Source organism: Balaenoptera ricei, chromosome 17 (genome assembly GCF_028023285.1).
Source record: "Balaenoptera ricei isolate mBalRic1 chromosome 17, mBalRic1.hap2, whole genome shotgun sequence".
In the NCBI taxonomy this organism is placed as follows: Eukaryota; Metazoa; Chordata; class Mammalia; order Artiodactyla; family Balaenopteridae; genus Balaenoptera; species Balaenoptera ricei.
The window spans coordinates 82,563,997-82,584,084 of record NC_082655.1 but is presented as its reverse complement, the minus strand read 5'-3'; the positions used below and the strand labels follow the sequence as shown (position 1 = coordinate 82,584,084).

General features: G+C 44.0%; 1 protein-coding gene across 9 annotated transcripts in view; it reads right to left on the bottom strand.

Moving 5' to 3' along the window:
* The window catches only part of PRKDC (protein kinase, DNA-activated, catalytic subunit), a 152,211-nt gene that overhangs the window by 102,627 nt on the left and 29,496 nt on the right, over positions 1-20,088 (bottom strand). For 8 of the 9 annotated variants that reach the window (XR_009498565.1, XM_059902215.1, XM_059902220.1 and 5 more), the window contains exons 20-27: positions 19,411-19,530; positions 18,889-19,048; positions 12,010-12,116; positions 10,018-10,108; positions 9,185-9,348; positions 8,378-8,530; positions 3,951-4,058; positions 1,361-1,587 (exon numbers count right to left, since the gene is read on the bottom strand). Coding sequence is in view for 8 of the 9 variants with exons in the window: in XM_059902215.1 (XP_059758198.1) it covers positions 1,361-1,587; positions 3,951-4,058; positions 8,378-8,530; positions 9,185-9,348; positions 10,018-10,108; positions 12,010-12,116; positions 18,889-19,048; positions 19,411-19,530 (1,130 nt within the window). In the remaining variant the exon portion in view is untranslated. The remainder of the gene's footprint in view (positions 1-1,360; positions 1,588-3,950; positions 4,059-8,377; positions 8,531-9,184; positions 9,349-10,017; positions 10,109-12,009; positions 12,117-18,888; positions 19,049-19,410; positions 19,531-20,088) is intronic. The other variant, XM_059902218.1, reaches the window with a different exon arrangement.

Sequence of the window (20,088 nt, the reverse complement as noted above, 5' to 3'; positions counted from 1 at the left end):
CTCCCCTCATCACTATCCCAACTGCCATTTCCTGAGAGAAGTTATTCTGACCAAATGAGGTCAGATTCCTCATTATAAGATTCTTCAGTAATCATGTACCACTACTTAATTTTTTTTTTTTTTTTTCCCGTGCTGCATAGTAGTGGGATCTTAGTTCCCCGACCAGGTATTGAACCCGGGCAGCCGGCGATGAAAGCGCAGTGTCCTAACCACTGGACCGCCAGGGAATTCCCTGTACCGCTACTTAAAAGCACTAATTCCAGCTACGAATTTTACCTTTATCTCTGTGATTGGTTGAATATTATCTACCTGTCTTTTTTAAATGCAACCCTCACGAAGGGCTACATCTTTGTATCTCCAGCATTCGGCACGGTGCCTGGCACATAACAGTCTGACCTAGCAAACAGTGCTAAATGAACAAACGAACAAACACTACTACAACCTTAGGTCAGGGACTATCTTGTCCTTGGACTGTGAAACCACACTGTCACCGGTGTCCTGGTCCTCAGACCCACTCCCCACACAGCTCCTGGCAGGCGAATCCTGGGAGGAGCCTAGCCGTGCCGCCCCCTGCGCCCACTACCCAGGACTGGCCGTCTCTGGAAGTGGCCGTCACATCTTCACTCCACAAAGAGACGCTCCTGGCCAGTCTCATTTCTCTCCCTTCCAAACCTCAAACTCCACAGCAAGGAGTAGAAAATGACTTCGTCTCCTTACATACTGTCCTCTTATCTCTGCCCTGTCCCTCTGACCTGAAATGCTTGGGGCCGGTTTCCACCCATCCCCTAAGCCTCATCCCAAGTATAAATGGTAAAGGAAGCCAGGAGGTACAGGGGGCCAGGAGGTACAGGGGGCCAGGAGGTACAAGAAGCCAAAAGCACAGGAGGTACAGGAGGCCAGGAGGTACAGGAAACCTCCCCTAACCATGTCAGACACTCCTCTTCCGTGCTTCAAAAGGCTGTGTATTACGGCTTTTGTTGGACTTTCCAGACTGTGTACTATTATGCGTCAATGTACTTCTCAACACGTTCCGAGCCTCTTCTTGAATGCAAACAGCAGTTTAGTTCATTATTTAATCCCCAGAACACAGCGCAGCATCCAGCATGTTAACTACTTACTAAACGCTTGATATATGACCGCGTGGATACGTGAACAGTGAGTCACTTTACAAAAGCACCGTTGACAATTTAAAGATCTTAGACCGCGTGACATAACGGAAAGATCCCACGGGCCCCAACAAAGACCCCATCTGCTGCAACTAAGACCCGACACAGCCAAAAAAAGAAAAGGAACATAAAGAAATATTAAAAAAGAAAATTTAAAGATCTTTACACTCTTCCCCGTCAGGTAACTCACGCACCTGAATTCCCTGTAGATATTATTAAAAGCAAGTGATGCTCCCAGTCTCTTGAAAGCATTGGGGTGAAGTGCAAAGCTGTACAGTCGCTTGAAAAGTGATTTGGTGTTTACTGGACTGTTTTCCTGCTGCTGTGGTGTTGTCTGCTTAATGGACCATTTGAGGAATTCTTGAATACACCGACCACAAAAATCTCTTAAAGTACTGTCAGCTGGGTCCACAATTCCATCCTGAAACAAAGCATAAAATGACAACTGAATACCTTGGTCTGCCTCTGAGCATAACTGAAGTATGTTATGAAAATTAATTTAGAGCACTATTAAGGAAAAAAACAGACACTAGTCAAACCAATCTGATTGTCTAGAATCTAGACTCTAATAACAAATTCCTTTTGACATAATGAAAAGTTTCTTCTAAACAAATTAAGAAACTGAAATATACATGAAAAAAGAGAATACTTTAATTGTACAGCAACAAAGCAGACTTTCCTTCCCCTGAAGAAACACAATGATTATATCCTAAAAACTTCTGTTGTTGATTCTACCTCATAACATTATCTGAAATGCTTTATTTATTGAGGATAAATAGAATAAGACCCTTGCAAGTTTCAAGGAAACTGTAACGCTACACAAAGAAAAATAGTAGAGATGTGGTTCTAAAAGTAGAACTTTCTATCAGAGCAGTCTCCGGAAAGGCACAGTCTCTAAATACTTGAAAAAACAGCCAAGGAAATTTGAGTGCTTTTGTTTCTCTCTTAGATCCACACAGGAAAAGTTTAACTTGAGAAAGTACACGGAAACTGAAATAGGGGGATTCTTTCTAACATGACCTGGTTCCTTGCTACGTGCAACACCTTTGATCACACTGCGAATCAGAATTCACGGAGGTGATGGTAATGCACCGCGGAAACGGGCAGAGGAGTGGGCAGCAGGGGCACGAGTGCGCTGGAGCGCGCCAGCCTCCACCTCCGCCTTCACCTCTTCTTTTCTTTCCGTAAACTCTCTCATGTTACATTTCCACTGCCACCTGGTTTTTTCCTGAAGCCCTGACTTAAAGCTACCTTCAAGGATCAAAAGGGGAAAAGAAACAGCTAAGATGGAAACTTTAGAATAGAAACATCAGAATAAATCCGTCTGAGTGAAATAAGCCACAAGTTAAATTTAATTAAATGGATCTGTCATAGGCAGGTTTCACACTAGACACTGCAGGGAATTAAACCACAGGTACAATGATGTCATCGTCCTAATTACAAATGTTCAGTAACTCCCACTGCCCACAAGTGGCAGCCAGTTAGGCAACCTCTGAGAGGGAAAGCAGCTGTGTTAGTAACTACACACACAACAGGGGCAACAGGGGCAACAGGGCTGGCCTGGGCAAACTGCAACGGACGGTGGCCCTACATGCAACGACACACCTCACCTCAAACTTAACAGAAAGTGACCCACAGATTCAAACAAATCAGTCTGCAAAAACATGGAATTAAAGGATGTTTGTTTGCACAAACTTGCTATGTGTTCAACTGGGCATTTTTTTAAAAAATTTATTTATCTATTTTTGGCTGTGTTGGGTCTTCGGTGCTGCACGCGGGCTTTCTCTAGTTGTGGCGAGCGGGGGCTGCTCTTCCTTGCGGCGCGCGGGCTTCTCATTGCTGTGGCTTCTCTTGTTGTGGAGCACAGGCTGTACGCACGCGGGCTCAGTAGCTGTGGCTCATGGGCTCTAGAGTGCAGGCTCAGCAGTTGTGGCACACGGGCTTAGTCGCTCCGCGGCATGTGGGATCTTCCTGGACCAGGGCTTAGAACCCGTGTACCCTGCACTGGCAGGCGGACTCTTAACCACTGCGCCACCAGGGAAGTCCCTCAACTGGGGATTTTGATTCCAAAGTCAGTATATGCCAAAACAAAAGTATAGGTTGAAATAATAGGTAAATATCAATTAAGATGATATTTAAAGAAATCAAATGTAGTTATTTGCACGAGTTCAGAATATTAAAATCAGATCAGTGTGGAAAGACAGTAAGGCTTTAGCTGACCTCACTGCCTCTGCCCGCAGTGAGCCAGTGACCCCAACCTAACAATTCCACCTCTACTGTCTCAGGACACTTCTATGTAAATGGTGAACTGCGATGTCTAGGGGTTTTGAGTTACTGAATCTGAATGCAGGAGGAAACAGGACCAGCTCAAAAAATTCCTTTTACTCTGAACTAGTACATCATAGTTTAAAAAAAAAAAAAAAGAGGATACTGCAACTCTGATAGAAGTCCAAGAACATTCTTACGCACCCTTTGCACCCTCAACAAACACACACACACACACACACAGCCTTAATGTAGATGAAGTTTGTCAAATTTATAACCATCCTCCCAAAAGGAACAAAACAAAAACATCTATTTGCTTGTAGCTATTTAAAAGTATCACTTAATAAGCATAGCACCTTGTTCATTAAATGCCATCTCACCAAAACAAAAGAAAAAAGATGATCCAATCTAGCTAGATGTTACATTTTGATACCTTGACAGGTAGCTTTTCTTAAAGTTCTGAGTATTGATCACATATAACCAGCTGATGGGAACAGCAGGAAAAGAACCATTACTCACCAGTATTGTTTCTAGTAAGGCAACAGTGTCCTGACTCTCAAATTTCTTATTGTTGGTGAACCAGTGAATCAGCTGCATAACTAGAGGTTCATACAGTTGCCTCGGCACCTGAAGGAGTAATAACATCAGAATTTACTTTTTTCATGTAAATTTTATATCAGAGAGAGTTCTATTTATGTGACAGGAGCAAAATTAAGCATAATACTGCTGTGGTTATATTAGTTTCCTTCTCTAGTTAAATTCTGTGACGAACACGGTCTAACTTCTTCCTAAGAGTCCGGCAAAGAAAAATACGCACCCCAAGACTTACTGCTCCTCTAACGAGGAGGGCAATTAGGGTCGACAGTGACGGTTTCTATCGTTCATCCTGACTAACCGGAGCCTGAGCTGAACAGAAGGCGTTCTGTTCACACCCCCGTGGTGACAAAGCAGAAGCCAGGTCAGCGTCCTCTGCACACAGACTTCCAGGCTGTATATATCACAGAACAAGAGGAGAAGACGCACCGCCCCTCCCCCTCCGCTGCCCTGCCGAAAGAAGGGAAACTAGTCTTTACTCCTTGGAGATGCGGGTTCTCACCCTAACCTTCGCAAATGTAAATACAGTCTCTCCAGGGCCCAGAGAGCCCTGTGGGTGTCTGGCTCCTACAATCCAGGGCGGCTCCCAGGCCTGGAGAGAAGTTTTACTGTCCTTTTGGATCAGAGCAATTTCCTGAGACAAATGGTTATGCATCTAACCCTCATTCTCTATTAAGAGTAAATGTTCACAGCCCGAGTGAAGGGGAACATTCCCAATCTTCATGTCTCACAAGGCTGGCCCTACAGGAGCACTGAGAAATCTAGCGGAGTTCTACTTCCCCGCTGATACTCAGCTTAAGAACAAAGCACGTGGTATGGACACCACATCAAAAATCACGTGAGGGATGTCCCTGGCAGTCCACTGGGGGACCGCGTGCTTCCACTGCACGGGGTGTGGGTTCCATCCCTGGTCAGGGAACTAGGATCCCGCAACGCTTGCTGCGGCCAAAAAATAAAATAAAATTTTAAAATTTTTTAAAAAAAAAGCAAAAATCACGTGAAATGTCTGGGGCTCAGACTAAACAACAAGTTCTCTTGCACCCGGGTATTTCTCCAAAAAATATCTTTATCTAAACTTTGAAGCAACTTTTAGACTTAATCAAAGTAAAAGAATCTTACCTTTCGGTTTGGAAATTTAACCTGGTCTTAAAGCATCACTTCTTTCCCCCCCCCCAAAAAGAATTATTTTGTATTCTTAGAACATAAATTATATATATGTACACACGCACCATTTATAGAAAATGTAGAAAACCAACTATAATCCTACATCCAAAAGGTAACCACTGTTAACATTCAAAACCACTGTTAATTCAGTATATTTTATTTATACACATTTAAATATGTGTATACACGTGTGTAAAAATATACACTTTTGTAACCACTTTTCTGCCCCTTAATTTTGAATACTTTCCATGTAAATACATAAGCTACATCAATATCTTTATTAGATGCCTGCTATCTCATATATGGATAAACCATGATCCAGTTACCCAAATCCTGTTGTCAGAAATGCAGTATTTCTAGTTTATGTCTGTCTTATACAAACCACTCTGAACATCTCTCTGGACAAGGGCTGCTGTCCACACTCCCACCTGCCAGGACTCACAAGCCCCTTTCTCTACAAGCTTGGCAGCACTAAACACTGCCAATTTTTAAAATATTTGACAACTGCTGCAATCCATAGCATTTTAATTTGAATTTCCTTGTTTACTAAAAAGGTTGAATATTTAAAACATATTTAATTGGCCATATGTACTTCTTTGTTCACGAGCTGCCCATTTTTCTTCTTTATCCATTTGCCCATTTTAAAATCTTATTATCTTCAGCACAATGTGGAAAAAAAAATTTCCCTACATCATGTGTATGTCAAAACTGTGGGTTTTGTGCCATTCAGTGGTTTTAAATACTTATAAAGTCAGAACTATCAATACACTAACAGTTTTCTTCCACAGATCTCCCTTCAATACCTTGTATGAAAATGTCCCTTTCTACACAAACTGTATGGAAAGACACCTATAACGTAACGATAAAATCCACCCAAGTAGCAGAAATCACATTTTACATAAAAGAAAGCATTTTTGAATGCTATAATCCTACTTTTTATCTGTAAAACAAGATTTATATGTATGCTTATAAAAATTTATATAAAATTTATATGTATGCTATGTTTTACAAAGATCTAGGAGTATTTTCACCAAACTTTCGGCAGAGGATACAGTGGCTTTTCCTGGGGAATAATGGTGGGAAAGGGGTGATGACATGGAGGTTCACTTTTAGCTTCATATGTTTCTATATTAATTAGTATATTTTACCAATGAAAAAGACCATCCCAATCCAAAGATACACACAGACATGCTATAATTCATCACATTTTTCTATAATATTTCTAGAGTTTATTTTTCCTTCTAAATCCTTTTAATTTGAAATTAACCTCTCATATGTTAGTCAAATGCTCTAATAGAATTTATTAAATGTTCCATTTTTAATTAACTTAAAAAGCCCATTTTACCACACATACAATATTTATGTGTACACATGGGTCCACTTGCCGACTGCCAGACAGTCCCACTGACATATCTGTGCACAAGTTCAACCCCATTATGATTAACGTGGCTTCTTCTTAATGTCTGTTAGGGCAAGAAACCCTTCAGTACCTGACCCTGCCAAAATTTTTCTTGGTTAGGCTCCAGCAATTATTCTTCCAGATTACTTTTGACGTTCAAGATGAAATTCCGGGATTTTTGCTGGAACGATACCAAACTTACTGAACGATTCGGAAAGAGCTCAAATTTTTTCAATATTGATTCTTTTTTTTTTTTTTGGCCACGCCGCCCAGCTTGCGGGATCTTAGTTCCCCAACCAGGGATCAAACTCGGGCTACCTGCAGTGGAAGCACTAAGTCCTAACCACTGGCCTGCCAGGGAATTCCCTCAATATTGATACTTCAGGTACACATTACTTTCATTTTATATTCATAAAATATATGTTTGCCTGGCATATTAAAGTTTTTTCCTAGATGTTTTATTTTACTTCATTTTATTTTTTACGCTGCGCCATGTGCCTCGCGGGATCTCAGTTCCCCAACCAGGGACTGAACCTGGGCCACAGCAGTGAAAGTCCAGAATCCTATCCACTAGGCCACGAGGGAACTCCCCCAGACGTTTTATTATTATTACATTTTTTGATGCTGTTATGAATGTTATGTTGTAAACATATTTTCCAAGTGGTCAATGCTACAATAGAATATGAGACATATTAGAACACTAATACATGAGAATTCTATTTTGTAATTCATCAGCTTTCTCCTTTATTAATCCTTAGATTTATCAGTTGATACTCTGGGCTTTCCATATTTTTTTAAAACTGTATTCCAAATAATAATTTTTTTCCTTCCTTTCTCCGACGTCCCTGACCTCAGGGACCTCATGGCCTGATGAGAGACCCAGAGGCTAACCAGTGCAAATAACTTACTAAACACATAGGAAGCCATTCTGAGCAACCACTCCACACGCAGGCCCTGCTCCGGGTCGGGGCTGGAGGTGCCTGTGAACAGGCCACGTCACGTCTCACCCCAGCACCCACCTCAGCCGAAGCACAAGGCAGCATCACTGCGTCATGGCTGGGGAGGATTTGGCTGTGATATTCAGGTAAACATTCTTCATCATTTTTTTAAAGACAAAATTAAACTATTCCTGATTTACCAAAACAAAATACCTTCTTGGCCTATATGAAGAGAATCGCTGCTTATGAAACCTATTTCTGTGGTAAATTTCCAGTTTTACCCCAAAATCCTATTTAATCATGGTGCATCTTAAGGCACTGCTGGACTGTATTCGCTCACATATATACTGAAGGATATTCCATCTATATTTATAAGTGAGTTTTTCATTTAGTTTTCTTTTTTATGTGTGCACCCTTATATCAGGGTTCTGCCAGCTTCATAAAATAAAGAATCTGAATGTCTTCCGTGTCCCAGCAGCAAAGGAGAATCCTGTCCAAAAAGCCACGAGGAAGAGATGACCTGCTGACATCTCCAAGTGCCCCCGACTGCTGGCCACGGCCCCTCCTCTCTTCTTCAGCCCTACGTGGCAGAGCCGGTAGCAGAATCAGCCGTAGGCGCTAGACTCTCGTACTTAGTCCCGTAATGCCTGAATGAATTACTCCCCTAACGTAACCCCTTGGGGCCTGTCCCTGAGGAAGGAGGCCGGAGTCGGAAGGGCAGCAGCCAGGTGGCAGGTTTTCAAAGACCCCAGAGTGGCCCCAACGTGCAGCGAGCTTTGACCATCACTGAACTAGACAGGACTTTTAAAAAAAATTTTGTAACTGTTTCAAATTCAAAGTCATGCACTTACCTGATCTACATCACATGCCAGTCGAAGCAGCACAGGAAAAGTGCGCTTATAGAGCTGGTACATGGGTGGGGGGCCCAGGCCACTGTCAGGCATCTGAGTGGCTTTTCCCAGCATAAACATGACAATGCTGTGCAGAAGTTCACAGGCTGCAACCTGAAACAGGCCAGGGGTCCAACAAAGGTTAAGAGCAGTTTGAAATGCTACACAATGTAGCCCTTTAAAAAGGAAAACTTCTGCAGAAGATAACTATCCCACCCAAAAATAAATGAACTGGAAGTGGCACTTCTTGTTGTATAAAATTCATGCTTCCGTTCACTTTGATCTGGAGCCAACAGTGAAGATTTAAAAGATTTAGACATCAGGGCTAAGACATTCGTAAAAGACGTATTTCCATGCTGCCGTATCACAGAACTCTGCTTCATGTGTTAGCACACTTTCAACTGTCACTTTCAGTAAATACATTTCTAAAGCACAAATTTTGGAAATGTACAGATTAATATGAAGACTTGAGATTATCTGTTTCTAATCTCCCAGGTTGAAGAGATCATCAAGCACAGACTAAAACTCCCTTTTCAACGCCCTCTGTACTGTCTTCTATCAGGAAGAGTTCTAGTGTATTAATGTTCTGCCAGGTTATCGTCTGTTATTCAGATAATTTATGTTTAACTTCCATTTTCCAAGGACACATACTTCTGATAACTGAATAGTTTCCTGATTACTATACTAGAGAAAACACAAAATCCGTGAAACACAATACGTGTTTCCTAACGAATACACGTCTAACCACAGCGGGTGATCAGTGAGTACTTTGGTTTGTCTGTCGCCGGCCGAGAGTGCCAGCTCTGTGACGCGCGGCAGGAATGGGTCCAGGTGGATGATGGGCTTCATGTCCGCGAAGGGCACTGCGAAGCCGAGCCTCCTCTCTCTGTCCCAGGCCACACAGCGCCTGGCCCTCTCCTCGGGGGACACTGCTGTCAGAGAGATGCAGAGCGCTTTCGGTCAGTCCCTCCTCGCTCCAGGACGGCCCCTGGCTCACCCCCTCCTGCTCTGTTTACCACGCATGTACAAACCACCACACACTGTTTCTGAATTTGACTTAAAAGCAAGCTATTTTTAAACAAGTCTAATAGTCTGGAATGTTTAATTTCCAATTTCAGTAAGAGTTACTCTTCTGCAGAAAAATGATAAACGCACAATACTCTAATTAAGTATCTCCTTTATAACACTTATTTTCCTAATAGAGGCTCTGACTTCTGAAATGCCCAAATCACCAATACATTTAATATGAAATTTTAAAGGTAAAAATACCAATTCTTACTAATCAAAATTGCTAATTCCGATCAAAAACAACTTAAATTATCCAAGTATTAAGGATATCAGGTTAAAAAAGATAACTTTGAACTCCTGACACAATGTTTAATATAAAGGTGCATCAAGCTAGATTCTGCTTCAGAAAGGAAAAGACCCCAGATCCCAGCTCATGAGCACAAAGAACCCCACAGGCTGCAGGGCACAGTGGAGTGTTCATCCTCTTACCTGAAAACACATAAATGACATATAGGAGCAAATATCAGAACACACCATGACCTGTATGCATCCAAATACATCCATGCGGTTAGTGTGCTTTAAGGAAAGGTCACCTGTTATGAGGTGTTTGCTGATCTGTCCCCCAAGACGGCCAAGCACTTGCACAACTTGAACCCGTATTTCTTCTAAGGACAGCGCTTCATGCTGCAAACACGGTGACAAGTTAAACATCAGAGAGAGTCGTGAGCTGAAAGAAACACTGCTCTACCACCCTCCCCACTGTTGACGCTTCCAATGGCTCATTATATCCTACACGGCACTGCAGTTAATTTTATTGCAAATTCATGAAAAGAAGCCACATCTCTTCCAATTTTGCAGTTAGATGTCCATTTCCTAGACCATCGGTTCCAAAGTTTTGGCAGGAGCTTTTACACCCTTAAAAAATACTGAGGCTCCCCAAAGAACTTCTGTTTATGTGGGTCGTATTTACCAGTATTTATCATAAGTTGAAACTTAGATATTATTTAAATAGTTATTTTATTTAAAAACACTAAACCCATGACATGTTAACAAACGATACACTTTTAGGAAAAGTAACGATATATTCCAAATAAACAACCTCAGGCAAGTGGTACTGTTTGCCATTTTCACATTTGTGACAGACTTGTTGTTGGGCTGTAACTGGAAAAGGAGGAGTATTTTAATAGTCTTTCTAGATAACTGGGGTTTTTCTCTGTTACGGCTCCGAAACTGACGTGGAAGTTTCTTAAAGGTGAATCACGTGGTGGAATCTGAAACCGCACCAGTGAAGGTTATGTAGTCTCTACCACATTAAATCCACGGGCTTATCTCACTCTCTGTGGATTTTCACCCACACACGATCTCACTCTCTGTGGATTTTCACCCACACACGATTTGATCTGGGAACATAATGTACTGTTCATCTGAAAACACTGGTTCCCTGGGTCATGCAGATCTTCCACACGTTGATGCATTTCACCGTACATGTGAAAAACTCACGTTCGTTAAGTACTGAGAAGCTGCCCAGCTCATGATGGTTACAAGTTTTCCAAAATTTTAATTTTCACTTAAAAGCTAGAATTTAATCACTGGCAACAAATACTCTCAAAGTGCTCTTTGAAGTGACAGGCTCGCTCTCCGCCTTGGAGAAAACGCCTGCCAGCCGCTGAACGGCCAGGCTGTCTATCCCAGCAACAACGGCGTTCACAAGGGAAGGGCTGCTCGGTGCATCCCTGAGGACAGCCGCCAGCACCTCCTGCTCCAGCACACGGGGAGGCACACAGCGTGTGCTCAAGGGTCGAGGCTGAAGGAAGCGCTAGGCAACCAACGCACCACCCACCACTGCACAGTGCAAACGTCGACGCGTGAAAATATTGATAGTTCTGGCCTTGCACCCGGGGACCCCAGGGCCCACCTAGGGAAACGGGGTCCTGTGCCTGTAAAGAAATGTGCAAAACTAGAGGCACGCTCAAGTAACTTTACATTCCTTTACTTACACGTGATAAGATAATTTAAAACCTTTAGACACCATTTCTAGTTTCATCCAGGTCTCCCAATCAAAAGCTGTCAAAAATATCGAGATGGGAGGAATTTTCCCTAGAGCTTGCAATATCAGTTCTAGATACTAAAAGTTTTTCAAATTTCCTTTTTCACATCATACTTAAAAATATTTTCCCTACACTAACTCAATTTTCTCTATTTACATCATTTTTATCTGTTACATTATGTGCCACATCTAAAAAAACTGGTCTCAAGAAATTATCGCTGGAAAAAAAAAACATAAAAACTGCCATGAACTGAACTTGACAATATGTATTTCAGATTTAATCAGTAAATGAGTCAATCTAACATATCCATAATATCACTATTGCAATTGCTTATTCCAAACAAGAAAACAAGACAATAAACCCGTTAACATAGTTTACATTTTTACTGCTAAATACATATTGAAATTATTTCTATATTGTACTCTAATTGATACGTAAGAATAACTAATATTTTAAATGAAGACTTTTACTTTTTACAAGCATTAGAATCTGATCTCTCTGTTATTTAAGGTAAAGAAAATACAAGGGATTTCTTACTGATGAAGTGTTCTTTGTCCTTTTCAGATGCTTTAACACATCTCTAGTAAATCCTTTCTGGGCGGCCCGAGAGAGTGCTGACACTTCCCAGTTACTCCTGGTCTCATCTATCAACAGTAAACAAAAGTCAATTTTAAACAGCACTCATTCATTTATTTAATTAATACAAGGGAAAACACACTACACTGCTATAGAGAGACATTAAAATCCTAATTTAAAGTGCGATTAAAAATGAAATTTCTAGAACAACAATATTAACAGTGGTTGTCTTAGTTTTAAATACCACTGCTGACTAAAAGAAACACGGTTCCTTGGAGAAGTGGCTGACTCCCAGGCTGGGGAGACTGTGCTGGTGAGAAGCGCCAGGAGGGGGCACTGCTCGGGGAGGGGCGCACTCCCACGAGTCCCACACAAGTCACATCTGGGACAGGCTGAGCGCAGACATCAGTGGGAGCAGGAAAGGGCTGGACCCACTGAGAATGTTAAGAATCCACAAGTCCCTCCTGACGGGCAGAAATAATGGGTGAAAAAAGTTATTTCTCACCATAGAGTGCCAACTAGATAAAAGGAACCATGGAGCTGGAACATCGCCATTGTGCCACTTTTACAGTAATTATCAACTCAGAAGAATCACCAGTGGACAGACACTAAAGCCATCGCGGTGAGGCATCCCTGAGGAATCCGGAGCACTTAACAGCTGTGAAGCAGCTGCCATTCGACAATCATAAACTTCTACAGAACTTGCAAGTTCAGCACAAAACTTCCCCTCCCGAACCACTTCATGGTAAGGCACCAATCTGACGCCACCACCCCTGAATGGTGTGGGTCCTAACGGACCCTGTCCTACGTGACAGCCACGCTACGACCCAGAGGAGGAGGCTGGGCTGCAGACGTGGCCCACATTCACCCTCCCCCCCCAGCCGGGCTCCAGTCGGCCCTGACAACGTCTTAGCTTAGAACCACAGGTTACACTCAGTTGTCTTGTCTTTTTCATCTCCTTTAAGTGAAACAGTTCTTCAGTGTCCTGGAGTTTCCTGACTTGGACATTTACAAAATTAGATGCCTCCATCTGGGTCTGTCCAATGTTTTCTCACGACTGCGTTCAGGTTCTAGAAACCATTGGCAGCGTCTTGCTAGTCCTTTATTAACAAAACCTTTGGCACCTGCTCACTTTCTCTCAGTGGAGTCACACTCACTTCTCCCAGTGCTGAGACAGCCTGGGAGGACCCTCACAGGGGCGATAACCCCAGCACGCCTCTCCCGGCCCCCTGAAGTGAGACCCGCTGACGGCAGAGCCTGACTCCCCTCTGCTGTTTCTCTGGTTCTCCTCCCATCTGTGAGTCTGCGGTGCAGGTTTGCTCACGCCCCATGAGTTAGGCCCCGGGTGGGAACAATCACTAAGAACTGGGGTTTTGGTCTTGGACCCTCTGCAGGTGGATATTAGAAATCTACCCTCTGGTGGCCCCAGATGAAAAGAGGATCTGGTTTTTATTTAGTCTTTATTAAAATGTTTTAGAGCTCAAATTAGTTAAGAATTTTGTACACTGGGAAACAACTCTCTGATATGTGGACTGGTCAAGTGTTTTATCTTTGTCTATGACTCAAACTGCAGAACTGAAGCCATAAACCCTCATGTGTCTGTGTGTCACCTGAGCCCTGAATTGAGAACAACCTGACTTCTCCTTATGAGTGTGCTGTTCTCCTGTATTTGGAAAGTATTAAGAAATTAGATTATTAAGTCTCTTAAAGGAGCTCTGCTTTTATTTATACAGATAAATAAGCTTGTATAAAATGAATATTCCTAAAATTATCTGAAAATAAAAAAATTGGACTTATAATGCTTTAAATGTGCCAAACTTTAAAAAAATGCTATATAGTCACTAACTCAAAAGCATTTCAGAAATCCATATTCACAAAATTAAGGCACATCTTTGGTAAATGAGACAAATTTCATGATTTTAGTTTAAATAAATGTGTTTTCCTATCAGAGTTAAGTACAATACAAGCATACATCTTATTCTACTTGGGTTTGTTTTTCCTATACTTATTTATATACTTATTATACTTATTCAGGCTTACAAACCCAATAAGCTAACATCACCTCTCATTACATTGTTATTATGGTACAAGACACACAAAATAACACCACCAACCATCTGCAGAACTTTTTCTTCATCACAAACAGCCCTACATAACTTTTAAGATCATGATAAATGCAGTTAAGTTTATGTTCAACTAAACTGAATCACTGGACAAACTTTTTACTTCCCCAGTAATTACGTTTTGTAGCATGTCAACTGGAATATAATTTCTATGATCTGCAGCCTTGAAACCTTGGACTGACTGAGTTAATTAGTAAATAATCACTGGATACCCACGTAATTTCTAAGTAAAACAGAATACCGAAACACTGATTGCTAAGCATCATTTTTTTTTTCTTTCTTTCTTTTTTTTTGGCCATGCCACGCAGCTGGTGGGATCTTAGTTCCGCAACTGGGAATTGAACCCAGGCCCCCCTGCAGTGGAAGCGCCAAGTCCTAACCACTGGACTGCCCACTAAGCATCATTTCTAAGTCTGGGTGCTTTTGTTTCCTGCTTTCTAGGCCGTGAGGAGGTGAGGCACGCTGCGCGTGGTGCCACGTGGGGTGGATGCGGCTGCAGGCGGGTGTCCCGTGTGCTCACCAGCTCCGAGCCTGAGAAACTCCAAGACCTCAGCAGACACTTCTCAAAACCATCCGCTCCGCGTTTTCTCAGTCCACGAGAAGTCTGGCAGAGAGCTGTGAGTGGTAAGCGGACGTGGCCGCAGTGGGAGTAAGAGGGCGTGCTTCTGACTCTCACGGAGGGTGAGCTGCTGCTCACGAAGCAGCGAGTCTCGGCTTCTTGGCGTCCGGCCGTCTTCCCACAACTGGGACTTACTAAGAGCTCACAGAGTTTTGTTTTTGTGGGTTACCACTAGCAACAGTCAGCATACTGGAAGCAGAACCTACTTTTGTAAAGACCTACTGATCTATTTGAAGACCGCATGTTAACACACACGACATCTTAGTACTCCTCTGAAAACAACTGGATCTCACGGACTCCCTGCGAGAGACCCGCTGTTTCAAGTTGTGTCAGTGGGTCCCAGAACATGACAAAACTTGGAACCTGAGTCTGAGAAGAGGCTATGAAACGAGTTACATTCTTAGCAAAGGTCACTCCGTCTTAAAGGACGTGCTTCTCTGCCTTACTGATCAATGCCTTTGTCTGTAACGGGCAAAGTTACTCTTTGCTTTCTGTGGAATCCACAAGGGAGCAAGGCTTGAGTCTTATCAGAAGCACTCTGAGCAAAAGGTTCAGGCCTTGCACCTCTGTCAGGAGCGGCACAGAGCGGCACTGGGCTCTCCGCAAAGCACATAAGGAGGCGTGCTGTCCACTGGCCCCACTGCTGGCCAGCAGGCTGACGACTGTCTGCCAGGGTCTCCACTGTAAAGCTGCCATCTGCACCCTTGGTGAGTAACATGCGTTGTGGGGTGAGGTAGGCAGGATTTTAAGGTAGCCCCATGACCCTACCTGGTGTTACCCCCGTGACTGTGTTCCCTTACACAACAAAGGCAGGTCTAATCTAATCACACGAGCCTCTTGAAAGCAGAGTTTCCTCCAGCGGATGCAGAAGGAAGGGGGACAGACCCCGAGCCTAAGGATTCAAGGCGCACCGCTGGCTGTGAAGGTGGAGGGCCAAAGGCAAGGGGCGGGCCAAGCCGGGACCACCAGCCAGCAAGGAAACGGGGCCTCGGACACCGCCGACACCCTGCGTGAGCCTGAGGGCCCTCCCCGGAGAGCCCGGAGAAGGGCCAGGCCGGCCCAGCTGGCCCCGAGCGGGGGAGCGGCTAAGCCCGCCTGGGCTGCTGACCCAGAGGGCGGGGCAGCGGCAGATGGCATTCCAGCCGCTGGCCCTGTGGTGACTTCTTACACAGCGCGACGAAGCGCACGGTGAGGCTTCCCGTTTACTCGCTGACTTGTGACTGCACACACGCCAGAGTCCTGCACGATTCAGCGGATCATGATCTCCTTCTGGGACAATCTGCCTTGATGCTCAGATTATCCCAAGTTGGCCCGTGACATTTCCCATCATTCTTTGAACACTTCCTTGATTTCTGCATGTTTCAGAAAACACAATATTCTAGGTTCCTCTTGTACTTTGCCTGTCCAGGCTGGAAGCAGCCATTTCTCCAAAGCCACAACCTGGGGACTAGTTTGCTCGCTGCTACAAAGGTACCACCAGCCCCAGGCAGCCCCTTCCAACGGACAGAAGGACAACAGGTGTGCACGTTCCACGTTCCACTTCACCCACCCACACATGTGTGCGGGCGCCTGTGCACGTGTGCAGAAGCAGTGAGGCCCGGGACGGGAGGCAGGGCCCTTAGCTCACGCCCAGCCCGATCCCCGAGGCCCCTTAGCTCTTTCTCTCTCTCCCCTCATTGTCCTTGATCCAACTGTTAACGTGGCTGACGTCCCGTATGCCGCCCTCCTCGCCTGCCTGGATACCCTGCCCCACCAGGGGGGCCCCCGGTGCCCACCCTCCTCGGCACCGACCACTGGAGGAGGACCTCACGGGACTGACCTCACTGGGAAGACCACTCGCAGTCAGAGGACAGAGCGGCTCCCGCTAACCACAGGCCCATGGGCATGACCATGATGGCACCGCCTGCCATCGGTCCTGGGGGCCCCTCACGTGAGAGGACATCAGACAAGCCCAGCCGGAAGGACCTCCTCCCAAATCACGGCCCGCAACCTTCAACAACATCAACGTCGTGAGAACTGTCCCGCACAAAAGGACGCCCAGAGGCACGACAACTAAATGCAAGGCCCGGACTGAATTCTGGCCCCGGAGAAACGCCAGCTGAAAGCACAGCTACGAAGGAAGTTAATGGGGCAGCCGAGCAATGTGCACACGGGCTGCAGAGGAGGAGAGTGAGGGATTCATGGCACCCCTCCTGACCTTGACCACGACGATGCCGTCTGTGGTCACGCACAGGAAGCACACGTCGCAATATTCAGGCACACGCGTCTGTGATGCCTGCAACTTACTCACACAAGGTTCGGGAGAAAACATCACGTACAAACACACACACATATTACCGCACAACACAGAGAAAGCACATACAGTGACAAAGCAAGCGGGACACAACTTAACTGCTAAACCTGCATAAAGAGCAGATAGGAGTTCTTTTCACTATTAATGCAACTGTTCTGGAAGTTTAATATCATATCAAATAAAACATTACTAAAAATAGTCTTTCAGGTTATGGATTTTCTGTTGTTAGTTTACTTACCCTCTGCTTTTCCCTATCTTTTCCCTATCTTCTAATTACCTGGAGAACGACTATTTATCAATAACTAAATTCTCTGCTTTAAGGATCACAGTAATGTCCCACATTAACTGAAAAGAAATACAAATCTTTTCAATGAGCTAACTGACAGAACTAAATTCATAAAAGCAAATGAAAGGACCACAAAGATATCTGCTAACAGATATATTCATTTCCTTTAACCATGTCCACGTGTTTTCAGTGAACTACTCAAATAGCAGCACTCCTTATAAGAAGTGAATTTGAAAAGCCTAAATAAAATACAAACATCAACTAGCTTTTTTTTTTCCTCTAAATACTTATCCCAAAACCGTGACTCTTTCTTTATGAACTCTGAATATGCATCGAGGTGTCATAAAAACCAGACACAGTAAATGAAATTTGTCACACACTTTTCATTTACGGTTTCTAAACCAACAGTATTTAAGCTGAACAATAAAATAATGATTTACGTAGATGGAATTTTACGAATTAACACTTGATTTTCTACTTTGCTGGCAGGGGCATTTCAATTCTTACCAATATTTCAGGGTTCTTCTCCAACATGAACCCTTCTTTTTGCTCATCTGATCACAATGTCCATTTCCATTCTGGTTCAAGGAAATCTGCCCCCCCTCAATTCTACATACTACTTTTCTTGGCTAGTACAACTTTGGCCTGGGGACTTCCCTGGTGACGCAGTGGTTAAGAATCCGCCTGCCAACGAAGGGGACGCGGGTTCGAGCCCTGGTCCGGGAAGATCCCACATGCCACGGAGCAACTAAGCCCGTGCACCACAACTACTGAGCCTGCGCTCTAGAGCCCGCGAGCCTCAACTACTGAAGCCCGCGCGCCTAGAGCCCGTGCTCCGCAACAAGAGAAGCCACTATGATGAGAAGCCCATGCACCGCAACTAAGAGTAGCCCCCACTCTCTGCAAGTAGAGAAAGCCCACACACAGCAATGAAGACCCAATGCAGCCAAAAATAAATTAATTTTTAAAAAACCTCCAATCCATTAAAAAAAAAAAGAAAAAATTTTGCCTGGCCAGATGAATTTTTTCTTTGAATCTTTTCCCAAACCTATTTCTTGTATGACAATTCTTCTGAACTAACATTAGTACTAAATCAGTTATATCTGAAAAACCAATAAAAAATCAGGTGAGATTAGGTCAAAATATAAAATTACTATTGGATTTCCTTATAGTTTTAATTCCTGTTTGATTTGTCAAACAAAAGTTTCTTTGCAAGGCAGTATGTTAGAATCTATAAGGACTTCAAGATATTTAAGACTGACTTCTTGCCCTTGAAGATTTTATAAATCTTGGTAGGATATAAGTGACTAAAATAAAAAGTAGGTTTAATACCTCAGTTATAATTTTTATGTCCCAATTATATTGAAATGAACTGGGGAGATCACAAAAATATCAATCAAACATATTTTGAATATGTTGGGTTCAAATTTCAGAAGTTGCAAAAATGCAAATATGTAGTCTTGTTATAGTTATTACATCGCCATTTTAAGATACACGTCCAAATTCTTCTAAACCTTACCTGATAAGGCTGAAGTTTTCAGATATCCATCAAGGCTGGGTAAAATGTCCTTATAATAGGGCTGAATTACATGTCTGCCGATGTAAACTGACCATTCTTCTAGGGCGTTCAGGCCGACTTCCGCCAATGGGGTATAGCTCAGGCCCAGTTTAAAAGCCATCTGTATGTGAGTACAAACAAGGCAATGAAACACAAGGAATATGAGATTCAAAGAGGGTTTCTAACGGCAAGCCTCTCCTCTGCCGGAACCAGACAGGCTGGAGGGAAGGGCACCCCGAGGCCCGCTCAGGAAGGCCTGCCCGGGCTGTCCCTGCACACCTGCGGCCCAGGGAGGGCTGCACCCTCCCCCCACTCCCAGGGGCCCTCAGAGAGGCCCAGCCAGGGCGCCGCCCCGCAGCCGCTCAGCGCAGCAGCCGGCCATGAAGCGGGTGTCCGACGGCTGAGCGCCTGCTGGGACTGCCATGCTTCCCAGGAAACGGGGCACCGCACCCGAGACGCGCCCGCTCAGGACGGCGCACCCACCTGCAAGGCAGGCACGTAGGCTCTGACGTCAAGTTCGACGATGTCATGTGGCAGGGACAGGACAAAGGTCACACAGGAGGCCAGGAGTTCATCTTTGTACTGCTTCATTTTAACTGACACCTTAGCAAGAAAGACGACAAGAACATCAGCGCTGCGCACCTGAAGAGAGCCTCCGATTTCACAATCCACTACGAGATGCCCTGCTCGCACACAGGGAAAATGACCGCGCGGCCTTTATCTGACACGGCCGCGTTCATTTCAAAATTAAGCACTGATCTCCAGGAAGAGTTCATTTGTTGAGTACTCAATTCCCATTATGTGGAAGAGCTAAAGCTTCTATTAACTTTGAGTTGTCATCACTCAATTTTAAGAAACCTCAGGGGACTCTGGAAGCGCAAAGATTTCCTCTGTTAGTGATTTTAACCCCTTAATCCCCACATGGATTAAGCAGCCCATTTTTAAGTAATTAGATCATTTATGATCATTAGGATTTTTTTCAACATACATTCATTTTTTTTTTAACATCTTTATTGCAGTATAATTGCTTTACAATGGTGTGTTAGTTTCTGCTGTATAACAAAGTGAATCAGCCATACATATACAAATATCCCCATATCCCCTCCCTCTTGCATCTCCCTCCCACCCTCCCTATCCCACCCCTCTAGGTGGTCACAAAGC